This window comes from Bombus vancouverensis, chromosome 11 (assembly GCF_051014615.1).
Source record: "Bombus vancouverensis nearcticus chromosome 11, iyBomVanc1_principal, whole genome shotgun sequence".
NCBI lineage: Eukaryota > Metazoa > Arthropoda > Insecta > Hymenoptera > Apidae > Bombus > Bombus vancouverensis.
Window position 1 is genome coordinate 7,762,740 of NC_134921.1, and position 18,750 is coordinate 7,781,489.

Genomic DNA, 18,750 nt, shown 5'->3' on the forward strand with positions numbered 1-18,750 from the left:
AAATATGGCGGATTAAGGATTTAGGATCAGGAGCAGAGGATAAAGAGCGGTCGACTTTATGAATACTAATTGGTATCCGGGAGGACATTTGTCGGTGGAATTTATCGGGTTTATCGGATGTGAACCCTCTGTCGTAGCTCGACGAAGCTCATTGAAAAGGTACGCTTCCAGACGGATCGGTCGTCACAGAGAGAAGTATGACGAAAAACTTAATACCGAGAGAAGAGGAGCGTATTACGTAAAGAAGCTTCGACTAAAGAGTCGACCGTTGAATAATGTAGATCCTTCTATCTGCACCATCCGCTCTTTTCCTTTCGCATAAACACGTATCGTTCGTACATGTACAGGATAGAACGGTCTGGCCTGAATTTGGCATCCGTACTGGGTAATTAAGTTCACTTCGTTGTGTACAGATTCATCTCTCGCTCTGTATCTCGGTGATACACGAAATTGCACAATTGCCGCGTCGATTAAAGTGCCGATAATCCTGAGCATCGATTTAACCTATGGGTTCGTATCGATTATCGAGCCGATCGTCGTCGGATGTCACGTCCTATTTGGCCACTTGACTGACCCGAAGACATTTAAATGAAAATCGTTGCCCTTTATTCCAACGAGACAACGGTATTGTGGCGAACGTCACGGCGACGCAATACGTTTCACCTCCCTAGCGTCTTTCTCTTTACATGCATACCTATACGCGCATGCAGGTATATAGGTTCATTTACAACGAAACAAAACGAATGAACGAGAGGACGTCGATGAATACGCGCAAGGAAGAGCGGTTAATTGAAAATCTGTATCATCCTGTTTGGTATTCATTCATATCGAGACTATGTATTGTACAGTAGGTATCGATTCGCATTACATATGTGCATAATTTCGCGCGCAAACCAGACTTCGTGGATATACACGATCAAAAAAATGTTATTTTTTCTGGCGCAACACCGGATACATCGAGATATTTATTCGGTGCTCGAGAGAGTCGATTGAAACTTTTCACGATTGCATTTCCGCGGTATCGAGGGGTATTCGGTTTTCTGTGGAGAGCGATTACACTAAGTGTGATTAACATTCTCACGTCACGGGAGGAAAAGCCAGGCTTTTGTTTCGTGCGATGACCAGGATGAAGCTTTGAAAAACAGTTGTAAGGAACTTGCGCTACGGAGAATATTATACGATGATGTTAAGCGTAGAGCTGCATTGTGCGGTTATTAAATGGGGAGGAAAGTTTAGAATGGAAGCGTGAACAACGTTTTGTCTCTCGGAAAGAAATACTTTTCGTGGAGGAGACGAGGAAACGAAGTAGAAACAGAAGGAAGAAAAAGGGGAAAGAGGAGAAATACAAATGCCACACTACGGTTAGTAGGATGTTAGCCACACTAGTGATCGAGATTTTTGCGAGAAACCATCCTACCAGCGCGAAAACGTTTTACGTTTAATATTTCACGAAAGGTGAGAATGTCGTTTACGTGAAACGTAAAACGCCGTTTTATTAAAACCGTCGAAGCGCGAAAAATTTTTTGTGATGCTGGCCATTCAATAATACCTCGTAATAATCTGTCGCTTTTTTTCATGAATAAAATTACCTGCAGATATAACAGCGCCTGTGTTACTTTGTATATCAATAACACAGGCCGGCGAGGTTGGATGAAAGTATCGTATACAATTCGTTATGTACAACAGTAAATTACTGCAAATTGTTGATATATTTTCAATTCTCCGTGGAGCACGTGGGGAAATTTATTTGGTATACAATAAAACACACTAATGGACCAATATTTATTCGTCCCGGACGTGATATTATCGCAACGACGGTCCATCGATTACAATTATTTCTCGCTTAATTTCACTGTTTTGAAATGATCGGCGAAATTTAGAACAATATACGTGTTTGTCATTTCCCGATACGATATCGTGACACATCATCTATGCAAGCTTCTTCCACCAGCCGTTTGTTTGCCTCTGTCTCTGGGAGAACAATCACACTCGTGAAATTAGTTCAACTGGGAATCAATTCGAAATGACCGGCCCGAAATGGGCAAGGTGGTCCCCGTTGAAATTCATGGAAACCGTGAGAATTACTAGAACGTACGATTCGTTCAGGTGAAAATACATTTTCCACCAGTCGTCCATCACCTATTGACAGTGTTATTGATCATAGTAGAAAAGAGGTGGAATCGAAGAAAGCAATCAACGGGGACATTCAACCTGTCTCACTGACAAAGCATACACCAGCTCACGTCAATGACAAACGCGAAGCATGGTGTTAACAGCAATGAAATCCATCGTGAATGGACCTTTTTAAAGTTAAACGACACACATACACGTAAATCCGGTCGGGATATCCGTGTTCAAGAGAATAATATTTGTCCGATCGTGAAAAGTGGGGAAGTGGAAGGAAGGAAAGTACGAGAAACGAATAAGACAGAGACGAAGAAGAATTTACCTGTTGTTTCATGGGAAACTAATTTCCGAGCTGTCTCCGAAATCTCGCCTAATCTCTTCGCGCCGAGTTTTCTAACAAAGTGCTCATTAGCGAGAATTACATTCCACGCACTACTACTCTATTGGTCGGTCATTTGATTACATGTTTACAAATTAGGTTTTTTTTACAACGCAATTTGAATCACGAAGTACCTTGAACGGGTATCCGGATTATTTTAATGACTACAAAGTCTCGTTTCACGGTGAAACGGCTCGCTTTGAGATCGAATAAATTTCGCTGGTCATCCCTCCCTTTTGGGTTGTATGCCACCGCGTAGCGTGAAATCTACGCTAGTTTAATTCTAGTCTCGGCAACAGTGGCATAGTCTTGTGTTATTTTATTATTGAACAATTATCGGGAAACGCGATGAAACACGCCAGGCCAATTAAAGTTATCGTCTACATGTCGACCGGATGCAGTGGCAATAAAATTAATATGCCAAATAAAACATTCGATAGCCGGACGATTTATCCGCGTGTAATCACCACAATTATCGCCGTTTAATTACCCTTTAGGATGACAAGTTTCTTCTTTGTCGGTCGTGTACGAAATAAGACTTTGCCTTTTCACGACGCCAGGAGTGGCTAACGAAGGAATAAGAAAGTTCAAGCGAGTTTCCATTATCGTGCACGAAAAAACAGAATTAATGAGTCTCTTTTTTTTTACTCTCTCTCTCTCTCCCTCCCTCCCTCCCTCCCTCCTCCTCCCTGTTTTCTCGTTTTTCTTTTCTGTTTCTTGCAACCAAGACTTTTTCCCTCGATCTTGCACGAAGCGAAACACGTCATCGTTTTTTAGTAGCATCCTGTCGACGTTAGAAATATGGCTTAACTGTTTTCTTACATGAATACCACGTTTTCTAAACTCCTACCCGATACAGTGAACCAGCAACAGCACCAAAACTACAGCTAAGTTCCTGTCTATTCCATAATTTCGAGCCTACGCCATATACAGAATCACGACCCTATCTATCCTAGACTCGACGATTTACGTTCTACAATTAGGTCTTTCGTTTAAACTGTCACCCGATTGCTCGACAGATAAGTCGACGTCGTGTAGATACTCTATGAACGATGAAAATTTATCACCCAAGTTAAAATCTAGTTTCATCGAGTTCCCAGGACGAAGAATTAAAGCGTATTAAACACGGTTTTACGCGTATTCCGTACGTATGCGGGAATAACATAGTTAGTTCGCAACATTAAACAAAATTCGCAGTACTACTCTGACTTCTACACAATCCATTTTTGACGAGGGTACAAATACATCTAGGTATACATAGACAGGCATACGTATAGACATGTATCTCGTAGGTACCGTAGTGTGTAAAAAGATCCCGTCCGTTCTTTTGACCCGCTTTTACGCAAAAAACATCTGACACTCGAAAAGAATTCAAGTAGACGCGGACGTTGGTACACAGACAAACACTTATACCTTACACGCCGAGGAGTACAGGCCGCGGAAAAAACGTGTGTATTGAATGAATACTCAATGAGTTGCCGAGCCGTAAAAAAAAACCGAACCACCGGCTAAGGGAGGTAAAAGAAAAAGGGAGAAAATATATTCAACGAATCGCGAAGTTATTCGAGTTATAAATTTCCTTCCAGTTTCTCCGGCGCGCTATTGACTCTGTTCGAACCGAACCTTTCTTTAGTCGACTCGCGACAATTGCTCTTTGTACGGTTTTAATCTCACCGGCAACTGTATCGTTCACGAGCAACAAAACAACGAGGTAAATCGATGGCTACGGAGTGTGGGTATGTAGAAACAGGATGAAAATGACAAATTGAAAAGAGCGAAGTGGCAGACTTACGTGTCGCCGCGACATTCTGTAGCCTCGATAGATTACAAGATCGTCAAGTTGGACAGGAGACAGGCACGATGTTGACATCCCGCCGATAAGTTGTCGACTCGCTTAACGATCCTCGAAGTTACGTCGTTGTCCCAAACGTATCATTTTCCAGCTACTTGACGCGGCGTTTCCCTGTCGAAGTTCACGGCTCGAGTGCACCCTGGCCGAGCGGGAGTTTAATGACGTTCGAAAGATCATTAAACTGGGCCGCACGCTAATTAACCTAAGGGAGAATAAACGCGCTCGACGCGACGATGCATGACGCGTAACGAGGCTGTTCGGAACGATGTGGAAGGAAAATACGAGGAGACGAACCGTAGGCGCGAACAAAGCGTCTCTAATGGAACGAGCTCGAGGCGAATCGTGACACGTATGTGCCTCTTGTATTGGCGAACGGAGAACGAACGAACGGAACGGAACGAAATAAAAGGTCAAACGAACGAACGGAATAATATCGTTTTACCGCGCGGCAAAACGCGAGCAACGCGTGAAAAAATCACGTAGCATAAGACACGGGAGACGCGTGGATTCGACGTCGAACTCGTCGTGGATTGCACTGGCCGGTTCAGCCCTTTACCGACTCGTAGGGGTGGCAGCAAAAGCGTGCAAGGGGAAGGGATATAGCACGATGGAGGGAAGATTGGGTGGGAGGGGGTTAGGGGAAAATGGAGGAGTGAAAGGAAAGAGGGATAGTGGGAGGATGAGGATGGAAAAGGGGAAGAGGTTGGTGGATATATAGCTAGCAGCATCCACAGTGCTGAAAACCACCGTGGTACATTTCGCGGGGCTCCCATGAGAGAGGAAACAAGAGAAAAACAGAGAAACGAAGGAGAGAGGGCACGAGAGTTGGTGGCTCCTACGAAATTAAAACAAAAAGCGTGGGGAAACATATCGTATCGCTGCAAACGGACTAGTACATACGCCGTCACTACTCGCAGTTTTCCTCCTTCTCACTTACATTCGTGTCTCTAGTTGCACAACCGCATTTCTCTCCATCCGTCCTGTACGCAAACTTATTCTTTTTCTCGCTGGGTGGAGTCAATTTTTTCTTCCTTTTTGTCGTTTATTACGCGTCGGCGTACACGTTAGACGCTAGAAATTACGCGACGTTATATTCCATAATACTTTGCCGGGCGGTGACGACTCGTTTGTACCGTGCGCCTCATTTAAGAAGTTCTAGGTACAGCAGTACTAGACGAGGCCACTGAAACGCGCGATTCTTTAAAAATGAAAATCGGAATCCCTCGTGTATTAAGAATCGGTCTATCTCGTCGGACAACCGCGATTTATCCGGCCTTGCACTCCAAATCCACTCTCTCTTTTCTATTCCTATGACCTATTCTCTCTTCCTTTTGTTCCCCTTTCCGCGACACGAAATTGCAAGGATAATACATCCAGCGCGATAAGTAACCATGGATCGCTATAGTAATAAGTTCTCGTAGCACAGTGAACGAAGTCGAGCACACTGTCCGGAAGTAGATCGTTCCGTATTTGTACCTGTGGACGCGTCTCATCTTTTCTATTCGTCACGTCTTTCTACCTCGTAGAAATTTTATCGTATACGCGTTTGATACATTCTTTGTCGGTTAGAAAGCGCGAGCGTATCATTTAATTAGGAACCCTTTCAGTCCTCTCGCCTTCAATGAAAAACAAACCCGCAAAACGAAGAAAAAAGAAAAAAGGTGAAAAAAGAGAACGCGGTAGAAAACGGCGCACACAGCGGCATAGAGACGCCTATGCAATTACCCCGACAGAGAGCTTTAAATTTTCTCCAAATTACTGGGCCGTGTTTCACGTCGTACGCGCATCCAAACTCTCCCTCGGTTTCCCACCCCCTCAACCTTATTTTTTCCTTAGGCTCAACCTGCTTCGTCGCTCTCTTTCCTTCCCTTACATATCTATACACTTCTTCTCTCACTCTTGCTCTTGTTCTCTCACGACTATCCCTTTCCAGCCAAGCTTTGAAATAAAAGTCGATCGAGTGAACACAAGGGCAAGCTGCCGAGCACCTCGTTCATCGCCTGTAGATTTATCGTTTCGTTCTCTTTCAGTGGTTCGCCATGAATCGCTGCTCCAGAAGAGAACGACCAACATTGTGGGAATCGAAAAAGCGCAAAGAAGAAGATAAAGGGAAAACATGACAGGAAGGGAAAGTCAAGCATGACGACCACGCATGGCGTTTCAAAACGCGAACAAACAAGTATAGAACCGATGAAAAAAGGACACTACAGGGTGCCGTAGCAACTATGCTCGTCGAAGGGTGGCCGTGATTAATGATAAGCTGCCGCGATTCGAATTTCGTGGTAATAGGATAGCCTGGATATTTTAAGGATAACCCAGGAGACACGCTCCTGGATGTCTTATCTGACGCAGGCGCTCGCGCACCGCCCCACCCAGTTGCAGGAATCGTCACCAACACAATCACGATCCTACGATAGAGTTGAATGTAATACAAAGCCAGAGACTCGTCTACATGCATGAGGGTGCACGTGGTCACGGTTGCCGGATAAATTTTATTAAACCTGGTGGGGGTGTAAAACTGCATACACGGCCGCATTAGTCTGACTATAATTTACGAAATTATACGCCGCATGCTTTATTACATGCCATTTTTGCGAGCCTGTAAAATTTCCCTGGCTTGTAAAATTTACTAACCGATCGATGAGGTTTTTGCGACAAAACAACCGCGCAAATTCCTCTCCGCGCGAAATTGTCTCTACTTCAAAACACCTATTCAGAGCTCGATACTTGGCATATTTTACATTCACACATATTACTTACACAAGTCGAGCTTTTAATATTCTTAAAATGCGAGAGGAAAGAGAATTTTATCACGATTCGTTTTAACTCGATATTTATTAACACTGTAATTTCCTTTCTACCATGAACAAAGCAAAGTAATAAGAAACCTTCCATATTCAAAGCAACTGCTTATTTGTCGAGTAGTCGTGAAGCAACAGTGGAGCACAAAATGGTAAAGCAACGTGCAAAAAGTCAGACGATAGAGGGGCAAAAAAAGGGGATGCCTAAGATAGGTAACTCTACAGTCTACAGGGATGCTTTTTAAAACGCCACCGCTTATGCGGATTTTCTCCTTGAACTGACGTACGCCTAGGCTACGTTGTAACGTCTTGTTCCCCTTCCTCGATTTTATGGCTATTGCTCTTCCCTTCTTCCTGTTACCGAGTTATTTAATCGAATCACCTAACTCCCGCTCCCTTTTGTCAAATGTTTGCTCGCTTTCAACTAGAGAGCAAACGCAGCTTGATTAACAAAAAATACAGGGATATGTCTGAGACTAGAAATCTACTGAATCTCCCTTATAAGGTTTGTTTGCTCTCATAAGTGATTTATGAAATATATAAAAGTCGAACGAAGAAATAGTACACGAACTATTGAGATTATTTGAAACCTATCCCAGGATTCTGAAAAAATTATTGTGTTGGTTGTTCGGGATTATTTAAGCATTATATTAGCGTCATTCGATGCCATTTCGAGGCCATTGACCGAAATCGTTTCAAAATTATTCAAGATCTTTTGAAAATTATTCTACGTTTCTGTACTACTTTGCTAAAAGCATATAAAAGAAGGATCTCCTCTTCGTATTTTCGTATTTTGCATCTGTAACGAGCAAGCAATAGAGAGACGTAGAACGAAATATATGCAGATACAGTGGGATTCAATAAGAAAGGATCCAACGGAATCTTGAATTTTATTGGTGGGCTAGTTTGAAGAACGGTCAAACGAAAATAACATTTCGATTATCTGATAATTATAATAACTGATCATAATCTCTGGATGTCTCAAAGCAACTACGCACGAAGAAACTTTGCAAACTTATTACCAAGTGACCTAAAGCCGGAGTAGCTTAAGATAGATTTATCATTTCTGTGTGTGGTTTAATTAGAAATTCTAACAAGCTTCGACAACAAATATGGCGTATTTCGAAAGTTCCAATGTACCGTTTGCGTGAAACTAAACAGCGAGCTTTTGGTTAAGGGATTCATCCGTGATTCTACCATCCTTTATTTATGAATGTCGGGAAAACAATGGCGCGTTATAGAGAAAATTTGCATATAAATTCAGATAGCACGGCACACGATACCTCTCGCGCCCTTAATCGACACGGATAGCCGAACGAAACATAGCCGAAGACTTACTTCGTAAGTTGTAATCGTAACATCCCCCTAAATTCATGATATATTTTTATTTTTGATATTTTTTTCATTCTTTATCATATAAAAAAGTATCTTAAATAACATTCACCGTCTAAAGCGATTATGTCTAGAGGGTACTATTTTTAGTTTGTACTTAGCTACGTAGTAAGAGCATTTATATTTGTTATGTTCCTAGAAAAATCCGTACTTTACAAAAATCCGAGACATTTTATCACACGGCTGTAGTTTAAGAATTAAATTAAGTACTGCAACACTTTGCAAGCTGCTCCATTTGTTATCGGTTATTACTTCAAAAAACATAACAAATCTCTCGCTTTCAAGGAACAGAAGCAGTGAAAGAAATCTTTTTGTCTTAGGACGAATAACGAATGAAGTTCGTGTTGCATTCAGAAGCAAACACTTACGTAATTAAAGATACAATCAACGAGTATCAATCAACGCTTGATAATAACGATCGTATTTTTAACCTTTTATTTTACTTGATTATTATACTCGGACATTCTAATAAGAACAAATCTATACCAACGTTTTTTTCTCTTCGATGATAGAAAATGATTACGCAAGCCACAGAAATACGCGAGCCTCATTATATTATATGACTCGTGATAGTCGTGACTCAAAAAGAAGAATAAAATTTCTTCCGAATTTGATACTCATCATCTGTTTTGCATTGCAACGTCTATTATTCTAAGAGTCTAAATTATACTTGATACTGTTGACTGAAACGGATCTCGAGTTCTCCCCTCAACGTATTACAGTTAAGTATGGGACAAATGAACTCTTGCTTTTGTAAATCTACCCAGATTTTATTCGTGATACAAGTACTACGAAACTAACGTTAGGTTTTATTGCATTCTGGTGTTTCTTGCTTCTAGCCATTTTTGTCCTAGATCGAAAGTACACGACATCCAAAGGATTTATTGAAACCAATTTTCGTACTAGGTTTTTGCTAACTATATCGAAACCATGACAATCGTTTTTTCTCTAACCAATCATCTAGCTAAGCTGGAACGATAAAAATCTGAAATATTTCGTCGTTCTACCGATAAATCAAAAGTTAACCAAATAAAGTACGATTAGATTGAAGGCATTTTAATTCCCTAATTCCCTTGGTTGTAAAATCTTAGAAATAAGCAAAGCTGTAAAATATAATAATGCAAAAATAAATATCACTTGAATAATGTTTAATATGTAAATATGAATCATAATAGGTAATTAAATACATAATAGGTAAATATACTAAAGATATTAAATATAATGTTACATATGTAATTAAATATAAAATAAAAATAAATCGTCCTGATTTAATACGTTTATTTAGTAGAAAACTAAATTATCTGGTAAGATTAAAATTATTCGTTCGCTGTATGATATAATGATTTTAAAATATATTACTTCAAAATTACATGCCAATATAAAAGTTAAATCTGCTTAAATTAAATTATTAAATTATAATAATTAAATAATTATAATATTAATTATAATAATTATAATAATTAAATATAATAATAATATAATAAAAATATAATTATAATAATTAAATTATAATAATAATATCTGCGAATTAAATTATTCGGTAGAATAATTATACAATATCTTTCTTTTATCTCATCATGTACATTCATCAATTCCCGCCTTCATAATTTATACTTGTTGCATTCGCTTAAGTACACAGACTGCTATAACATTTATCAATACAATATCTGATATTCAGTAACAAGTAGAATATAAATAAAGGCATTGTTAACAAATAAATAAAAGGATCCTATTTTGAATACAAAATGGTTAAAAATATCACAAAAATCCTTGACATTTCGTGGAGATTTGGTGGTACGAATCTAACCTCAAAACACAAATTGTTTTAGAAATTTCTGTTGTGTTAGATAAAATATTTTAAGTACCTTTAAAACGTTTGATAACTTGTAAACTATAAAAACTATCATTAGTGTTCTTCTTTTTGCTCTATAAAAAAATGAAATACGTTATTTATTTAGTTAAAGTTAGAATAAGTATAAGAATGCAAAACAATATATAATATTAACATACTGAAGAACCTAACCCCAATCCTCTCCTGTACATATAATTAAATAGTACATTTTTATAAAGTAATATAATATTAAATAAATAAATTTTTACAGTAACAGCAGCGAGTAATGAATCTGACAACATGGGGAAATCATTCTTGCATTTAAAATTAAAATTAGAAGAAAATGGCAAAACAAGGAACGTTTTTGTAGAAATGACAATCAGTGAATTTTATAAATTTCTACATGATCTAGAAAAAGCAAAATGTAATCTTGATTTGTTACTTTGAATATCATTTAAAATATTTGATTATAAGTTAATCTCCTAACAGGATTATATCTTACAAAAATACTTTAATTGTATAAATGCAATATTACATTCAATAAAATAATACAACTAGAGATCGGCTACTTACAGATATGTAATTATGACTGGTTCACGTAAAAATTAAAAACGTTAAAAATAAAACAGAAATATAAAATAACCTTACTATTTTATAATCATTTAAATATGTATAAAATTATTTTTATATAATCTTCTTAATTCCACTAACTTCAAATTTTCTGTGTATCCAGTTCTTAGTACTGGTACTTGCTGGTAATCAAGAATTTGTATGTTACAGTCCAAGTGTATAATAAAAATGTCTTGCCAAATGACAAAGCCTTCCACACTAAAAGACATTATCATTTTTTGAAATTCCACTTGAACATTTATGTAGATTCTATTTTGAAAAATCTGAGATCTGAAAATAATATAAATTTATGTCAGTAATAGAGAAGTTTGTCACTGAGCAACATATAAATATATTAATATTAGAAAATTTAAAATATTAAGAATTAGATACTCCACAGAAAGTTTTAATAGCATTAAAACAGTTAGTAGAAAACTGGGAATCTTTATTTATTTTTCAATCTTTACAATCTTGGATTTCCTTACTCTCTATCATACCTTTTCATATCACAATGAAGTGGATACCTCACTAATTACATACGTAATTCATCAAATATCATAATTATGTACTTATGTTTCTAATATAAAAATAAATTTATACAATCTGTTCATAATTGCATATTTAATCATAAATTATATTTACACAGTTCAATTATTTTGTTCTTTTTTGTTTATATTAAATTAAATTAAATTATTTGTAGGCAGATATAAAATTAAAAAAATTTCTAAGAGAGTAATAATAATTAGGTTGTCAATTAATACTGTGGCACTTAAAATACTATTGAAAGGCGCCAAATATATGCAATAGAAACTAATAAATTGTTTTAAAAAATATTTAGAGCTGAGATTGAATATAGTCAGATCACCTAAAAATTTTAAATACACAAGCAGAGAAAATAATATGCACTTTATAGTTCCCGCATTTGAATGTGTAAGTTGGTCAGAAAAAGATGATATTTTATAATGCTCATTGCCCTACGTTTTGCAGGAGGAGGGCTAGCTACAGTACCTCTTTGATTATAAGGTTCTGCTAATGCTAATGCAGGATTTTTTAAATCTGTTGACGAACTTGCTTGTAACTTCTCTGTTGAAAGTTCTTGTAAGGCTTCTTTTGCTTTTGCTTTTTGTTGAATAGATTCTAACACTGGTACAATAGCACCAAGTAAAGGACGTTTAGATGGTTCTCCAGACCAACATTGTTCCATTAACTTCCAACATTCATCGTCAAAAGAAGGTAATCTTTCTGGACGTATACCTAATAACAATGAAAACAATACTTAGAAAAGAGGAGTACAAAGCTAAATAAATTCTTCAAGACTTATAAACTTACCTTTTCTCACACTAGTCCATAATAGTTCTTTATTATGGAATTGTTCAAAAGCATATGGTAATCTTACATGTCCCGCGCATATGTACCAAAATAAAATTCCAAATGCATATACATCGACGCTACTATCATAATGACCAGAGAGGAGCTCTGGTGCCATATGAACAGGTGTTCCAACAATACTCCCTAACATCATAACTTCAGTGATGCAAAATCCAAAGTCAGTTAATTTTGCTCTATTTTCGGTATCGAGAAGAACATTTTTTAATTTAATATCCCGATGTACAAGTCCTTGAGAATGAAGATAGCGTATTCCTTCCAACACATCTAGAGCTATTTGTATGCGTTCTAACCAAGATAAACCAGCGCGTATTCCACAATACAAATCACGACTTAAACGATCCGATATTAAAAGAACTGCAGATCCAAGACCAAATCCTCCACCATAAGATTGATCAATAACTGATCCACGAAGCTTCACTATTCTTTTATGTTCAGGAATGGACCTACTATAATAAAATTCCATAGCCAGATCATTCCAATGGCTTTCGTCTGAAGGAACAACTGACTTAACTGCACAAGGACCAGATGTGCCTCCCCAGCCATCAGAAGCAAATACAATGCCATATTGACCACGACCAATTTCTTCTTTATAATGGGGCATTCCATAGCGAACAAGATCTATCATTGATGTGGATTCTAATGCTAATTTAGCTAATCTAGGAGCATGATATTTTCTAATAGCTATTCTTTGTTCTTCAGTTCTTTCTAACTCCCCAGAATAATAATTTTCTATTGATCTGAGAGCAGCCTGAAATGCATCATGTGAGGACTCAAGTTTATCTCCAAATTGCATCAATATCATTTTAGCCAACTTTGATGCTGATAAAGAATTCAATATCTCAATTTCCACTTTTTTCCACCAAGCTACATCTAGAGTATGAGTTGATGACCATTGCAAAGATGAAGACATAAAAATCAGATTGAATCTTTCTAAAAATGAATATATTGAAAATGGTGAAGAATTATGTAATTCAATATTATATGCAGCTGAAAGTATTTGTTTCAAAGCATCACTAGCTAATAAACAAGTATCGCATTCGTATGTTCTTTCGAGACTCAATAAACAACGCTGTAAGGTACCAAAAAAGCTTTCACGTAAACAGTTAACGGAATTTACAAGTTGCTTTGCAACTTTTTCACCTAAACAGTAAAGCATTATTCTCTGAACTTCAGAAATTGCACCTTTGGCGGTTACAGACCATTCCGTCCTCTCTTTATTATTGAAGTGGTTTTGATATAAACATACATCATTACTAGATGATAATACATCATTTTTCATCTCTTGAATAATATTTTGTATTAATCCAGTTAGTTCTTGTTGTTTTTCATGAACAATTTTCATTAAATTGTCATATAATTCATTTTCCTTCTGTTGAGCATACTGTATTCTCTTAGGAGTTATTTGAATTATACGTGCCATATCAAAGGCACTTAAAATAAACTTTCTTAGGCTCGTTGTATGTACTTCATTTAAATAAGTGCTAGCATTAATAAGGTATGTTTGCAAACATCCACGAATGAAATATAAAATTCGGTCTGTTTTTTTGTATGAGTCAAGAAAGTCACTAGAGCTAATACATTGCCCACTACCGAGCCAAGATAATTGATCAACTTCAACAGACTCTTTCATTCCAAGGAAACCTAAATTTGTGAGCTGATCCAACCATGTTAAACCAAGCGAATTCATTCTATCAAAATCAATATCACCATCAGTTTTACTTGATGTAGAATCATTAGAACTTAGTCGATTTTGAAGTCTATGTTGTTCAGATTCAGTCAATTCAGCATCAATGCCAGTCATTAAGATATCTCCCAAAGATGATATAAAAAGTACTGGATTAAAGGGGTAAGACTCCCTTAGGTCTCTTAGCTCTTTCAAATTTTGTTCTGTTAAAGGTTGATCACCAAGCGCATATAAAAATATTGGTAAAATAGATAACAACTCTTTTTCAAGAACTTTTACCGCCCCAGTATTTGGAGCAATAAATATTTGAACACCATCTTTTAATATAGATTGGTTTAGTTGGACTTCAAGTACTGTTGGATAAGTTGCATCTTCACTTCCAGATTTTGTTAGATCTTCGATTGGAAGTGTAGTCCAAGGTTTTTCATTTGCTTGCAAATTTTCAATTATTTCATATTCTAGACCTAATGTGAGACTAATGTGGTTTGTTTGACCATAAGTAAGTTTAATCCACCGCCATAATCCATTACATACTGGTAAGATATTGGTAGATATTAAAGTATTAACTATTGTTGCTTTTGCCTTGTTATCTTGTCCAAGAACTACAATAGCTGGAGAATTCGCTAAAATATATGTGATTCTGCCCAATGTTAAAGGGGGTAGTAATTCCTCCACAACATTTTCTGTAAAAAAATATTTAGGTAAAATTTTATTTTGATCTTAGCGAAATTTAAAAACTTCAATATTTACCTCCAGGAAAGAAATTTTCTAGATCAATAACTTCTAAAGTACGTTGAGTTTCTTCAAGAACATGTTGTAGGTGATTTCTATTACGTAGATATCTCCTAAACTCTTGTGGTAATTTGCTTACCATTTTTCAGTCTTGTTTTAAAATCTTTGGCACTTCAAAATTCTTTTTACCCTGTCAAAAACATTTTATATTAATACAAAAGAATTTCTAATTTTTTAAAAACTAATTTTGTGTAGTTAGATTATTAATATAAGATTTATATCATTAATATAGTTAGCTTCCTAAATTATATTCTTTCTATTTATCTTTATTTTTTTTAACAAGAATGTACTGAGTATAATTGTTAAAGTAAATATTCTACTAATAATAGTATGATTAAAACTGAAAATAGTTTATTATAATGAAACCAAAGCACGTAATATACGAATTATTTTTATACATTGTTCATATGTTACTATAATATTTTTGGTAGAATAAAATATGTTTAAAAATGTTTTGAGAATGTTTTTAAAAACTGACACGATTACTACATTACTAACCATTAAAACAGTTAAGTTATTAACAATTTCAATTGAAGAACTATTTATTGAACAATTTTTATTTCAAGACATAATAATGTTTCTTTGAATATTTTGTTATTCACCTAATATCAATTGTAATCTTTAATTACCGAAACTATAAGTACTATTGATGTGTAATAAATATTAAACAATTTGGTACAAAATTCTTACCATAAATTTACACGCATTCACAATATAACTATTAGTTAGAAATTCAGGCAGTTAATCCAATAATATCAAAACTTTTTATCACGGAAAATTATTATTCAAAAATGATAATCTCTACATGAGGAGTATATACACATCCAACACATAGTGGACACTAGGGGCAGTTGTTTTGACTTAAGCGTGTAAATGGTTTATTATATCTATGTTCTCATTCTGATATTGATTACAAATGAGAAGAAAATAATAAATTGGATGATATATTGTACGCATCATTTATTTGAGGTGATACATTACTTTAGCATATGCTTATGTATCCTTGTTTTATGCGATTAAGAAAATAAGAACAAAGAGTATAGAATAAACAAGATTCCCCTTACTTCACAAGATAAAATGCATAGATACATGTTAATATTTGCTAAGAATTTATAACTGTAGTGAAATGCATTTATATAAATGTTTATTACCATAACTTATCGAGTACTTTGTAAAAAATAATCCACTGCAGTATATAAACATAATCCCTACCAGTGTCTTATCTGCGACATATTTTTTCACATATAATAAAATTTATGTAATGGAAAGAAAAAAGAGGAAAGTATTTTTGTAATTAAAATATGAATATTTGAATGAAGTTTCAAATTCCCTTATTTTTAAAAATTTATTTTTGAATCAATGAATTCTTTATTGATAATACGAATCTTTTACGTGCAAATTGTCAAAGAATAAATACATAATTACATTACATTATACAGGTCAAAAGTACTCTTTATTCCATAAAATTATAATATATATATATATATATATATATATATATATATATATATATATATATATATATATTTAGCATTTATAAGAATATGTAATTATTCTAACCATTGACTAAGTGCTCCAACTTTGAGAACATTTCATGGTAATATTCAACAGCAATTACGTTTGAAAATGTGAAACCACGTGAAAGAAATATTTCACTACTTTGCTACGCGATTATAATAAAAATACAGCAAATAGTTAATTATAAATACCATTCAAGAATAGAATTTTTTATTTTTTTCTTTATCCCCAGTCATTGTTGCGTAGAATTCATTTTCTGGAATCTTCTGCAATGTGTGCTGACTTAAAAATTGACGATTTTTCTGTTGTTATTACCGAAAACGACTACGTACACTACGATTGACTCATTGCTTTGCTCTTCCATTTCGTTACTAACATGACAAAGTATAGGCAGGACTGAGAATGTCATCTGTATACAAGTTTTTATTAACAAGTATTTGCATGGGTGTAGTTGATGAACTCGCACACTACTTCCGGTAGAGCACTATTTTAGTAATATAAATTGAAATTCAAGTTGTAATTTGGGCGAATAATTTTATATTATTTATTAAGCATTACAAATGGTTAAAAAATAATTCCGTTGCTGAGCAATGAATATTGAAATTAAAAAGTTTCTGTAAATATAATAATTATATTATTCTGTCATTTTAATTTTTATATAAATTCACTAAATAAATATATATTATATAATATATATATGTTATATAATATTATATAATAAATAAATATTAAATAAATAAATTTTTGTTCTAATATGAACATTACTGAAGTTAACTCGTCAGTGAAATCCCAGACGGGGTGTATCGGCAATGAAATGATTTGATGTAGTAGTCAGTAAAGCAGGTTGCAAGTGAATTGCTTCCTGCATTATCTACATTTGAATTGAGACGTGTTGATATGTTGCAGATGGCTCTGCGTGTATCGCGTCTCTGCATCCGAATACAAAAGTTAAATTTCCCGCGTTTCTATTGTTGTAATCTTTTCTCCTCGTAGCGTCGGACTATCGTTTCTGTTCAACAATTAGTTTGTGAGAATATAGTTGTGCTCCAATTGTAGTACTATCGATCAATTGAAATATGTGAGTATCTATTATCCTAAAAACGAATATTCATATTGTTCAATTCGTTGTTCTTGTATCGTCACAATTTGCGACAATTATTTATCTTTAGTGGTTTTGGTTAAGTTAGAATAAATTTTATGCAATTTCTTAACTTTCCATACATCCTAAGGTATAAATTAGGTTTGTCAACGTAAATATCTTCGCAGTTACGAGATGTAAGAGGTGTTGTCACTTTGTTACTTTTATTGTTAGGGTTAGATTATCATAGCTAGGAACGCCGTGTTATATTTACGTTTCGATGGCGTGCATTTTAGAAAATGGTGGGCACATTAAAGTTTAAAATGTGCTTATAATAACCGTGAACAAAAATTCTGTTACAATTACGATCTGTTTTATGATCAGTTTTTAATCTAAAAAGAAAAATTCACAAGTGTAATCAGTAATCAAATTTATTAGTTTCTATTGTCTTGGGGAGCGATATTCTTTTCCGATTTTATGGTGTGGAAAGACGATATAATAAGGAGAGAGCTGCCTCGAGCGGAGCTGCAAGTAACGAGGGAATAAGAATGGCTAGGCAACCAGGGGTGGTACAAGATTTAGTGGACTCGCTAGTAGCCGCTAACTTTGCAAGCTACGTCTTCTTGAAAGTATTAAAGCAATGTAGTGTGAATGCGAATAATTTTTTACAGATAAGGGTATTATTTCTCATATTTGCTTGTAAAAGTTAATTAAACATTTAAAAGCTTAAAGATAATATAAATTCTACCACGGAATAGTATTAAAAATGAAAAGAAATCACAGTTTCAATCATCTAGTCGGATTCGATTTATGCTTCAGAAAAAGGAAACTGTTGACTCAGGGAGTATACACCTAATGCAATAAAAATAAATATTCCGAGTCTATACTGGGTAGGATGGTAAAGTATGAGAAAGGAGATAGAAACTGGATAGAAGGCGGAGGCTATGATGTCGTTCCCCACGTGTATATTTCATAACGATATATGTATAAAAGCGAACATACTTTAGAATAAAATCGTTTTTTATTTTTATAGATTTCACACGTGTTTCGCGTATGTACAACGAAAATCGTGATCAATGATCTTGGTGACAACTGGTTTGTAGCAAAAGGTATTATAATTTTCTAATTCTTGTTCCTCTCTATCCTGCTATGGATTTTTATTATAAAATTTAATATTTGTTTTTTATTCTCTGTCGTAGATAATTCAGCTACAGAATGAATATGAAAGTGTTAGAACGACAACTACTGAAGCAGATTACTTCTATACAAAGGACTAAACACAAATCTTATGGTCGTTT

At 35.2% G+C, this 18,750-nt stretch overlaps 3 protein-coding genes across 4 annotated transcripts in view; 1 reads left to right on the plus strand and 2 right to left on the minus strand.

Moving 5' to 3' along the window:
• LOC117153175 (lachesin) overlaps positions 1 to 4,874 on the minus strand; it is a 33,152-nt gene extending 28,278 nt beyond the window's left edge. Inside the window, exon 1 of the mRNA XM_033326942.2 lies at positions 4,299 to 4,874. The gene's annotated coding sequence lies outside the window, so the exon portion shown is untranslated. The remainder of the gene's footprint in view (positions 1 to 4,298) is intronic.
• A 5,229-nt stretch (positions 4,875 to 10,103) lies between these two features.
• On the plus strand, positions 10,104 to 10,941 carry LOC117153178 (COMM domain-containing protein 7). The gene is made up of 2 exons (XM_033326947.2): positions 10,104 to 10,345; positions 10,654 to 10,941. Exons 1-2 carry the CDS (start codon positions 10,297 to 10,299, stop codon positions 10,827 to 10,829), a joined length of 225 nt encoding a protein of 74 aa, XP_033182838.1. The 5' UTR covers positions 10,104 to 10,296; the 3' UTR covers positions 10,830 to 10,941.
• Ripk5 (receptor interacting protein kinase 5) lies at positions 10,768 to 16,798 on the minus strand. 2 transcript variants are annotated; one of them, XM_033326946.2, is made up of 5 exons: positions 16,566 to 16,798; positions 14,815 to 14,986; positions 12,321 to 14,747; positions 12,000 to 12,245; positions 10,768 to 11,282 (listed from the first exon to the last, which is right to left on the minus strand). In XM_033326946.2, exons 2-5 carry the CDS (start codon positions 14,936 to 14,938, stop codon positions 11,251 to 11,253), a joined length of 2,829 nt encoding a protein of 942 aa, XP_033182837.1. In that variant the 5' UTR covers positions 14,939 to 14,986; positions 16,566 to 16,798; the 3' UTR covers positions 10,768 to 11,250. The 2 variants fall into 2 exon arrangements, with proteins under 2 accessions (XP_033182837.1, XP_033182834.1); XM_033326943.2 differs by lacking the exon at positions 10,768 to 11,282 and having other exon boundaries at positions 11,416 to 12,245; positions 16,566 to 16,797.
• Positions 16,799 to 18,750: the final 1,952 nt, after the last annotated feature.

What these genes read in the sequence shown, in the direction of transcription:
- Ripk5 (XM_033326943.2), bottom strand. Translation starts at nt 14,938, where the DNA reads ATGGTAAGCAAATTACCACAAGAGTTTAGGAGATATCTACGTAATAGA. An exon ending in AGAAAATTTCTTTCCTGGAG is followed by an intron (nt 14,748 to 14,814) that starts GTAAATATTGAA and finishes ATTTTTTTACAG; the next exon opens with AAAATGTTGTGGAGGAATTA. An exon ending in ATGGACTAGTGTGAGAAAAG is followed by an intron (nt 12,246 to 12,320) that starts GTAAGTTTATAA and finishes CATTGTTATTAG; the next exon opens with GTATACGTCCAGAAAGATTA.
- LOC117153178 (XM_033326947.2), top strand. Translation starts at nt 10,297, where the DNA reads ATGGTTAAAAATATCACAAAAATCCTTGACATTTCGTGGAGATTTGGT. An exon ending in CATTTCGTGGAGATTTGGTG is followed by an intron (nt 10,346 to 10,653) that starts GTACGAATCTAA and finishes AAATTTTTACAG; the next exon opens with TAACAGCAGCGAGTAATGAA.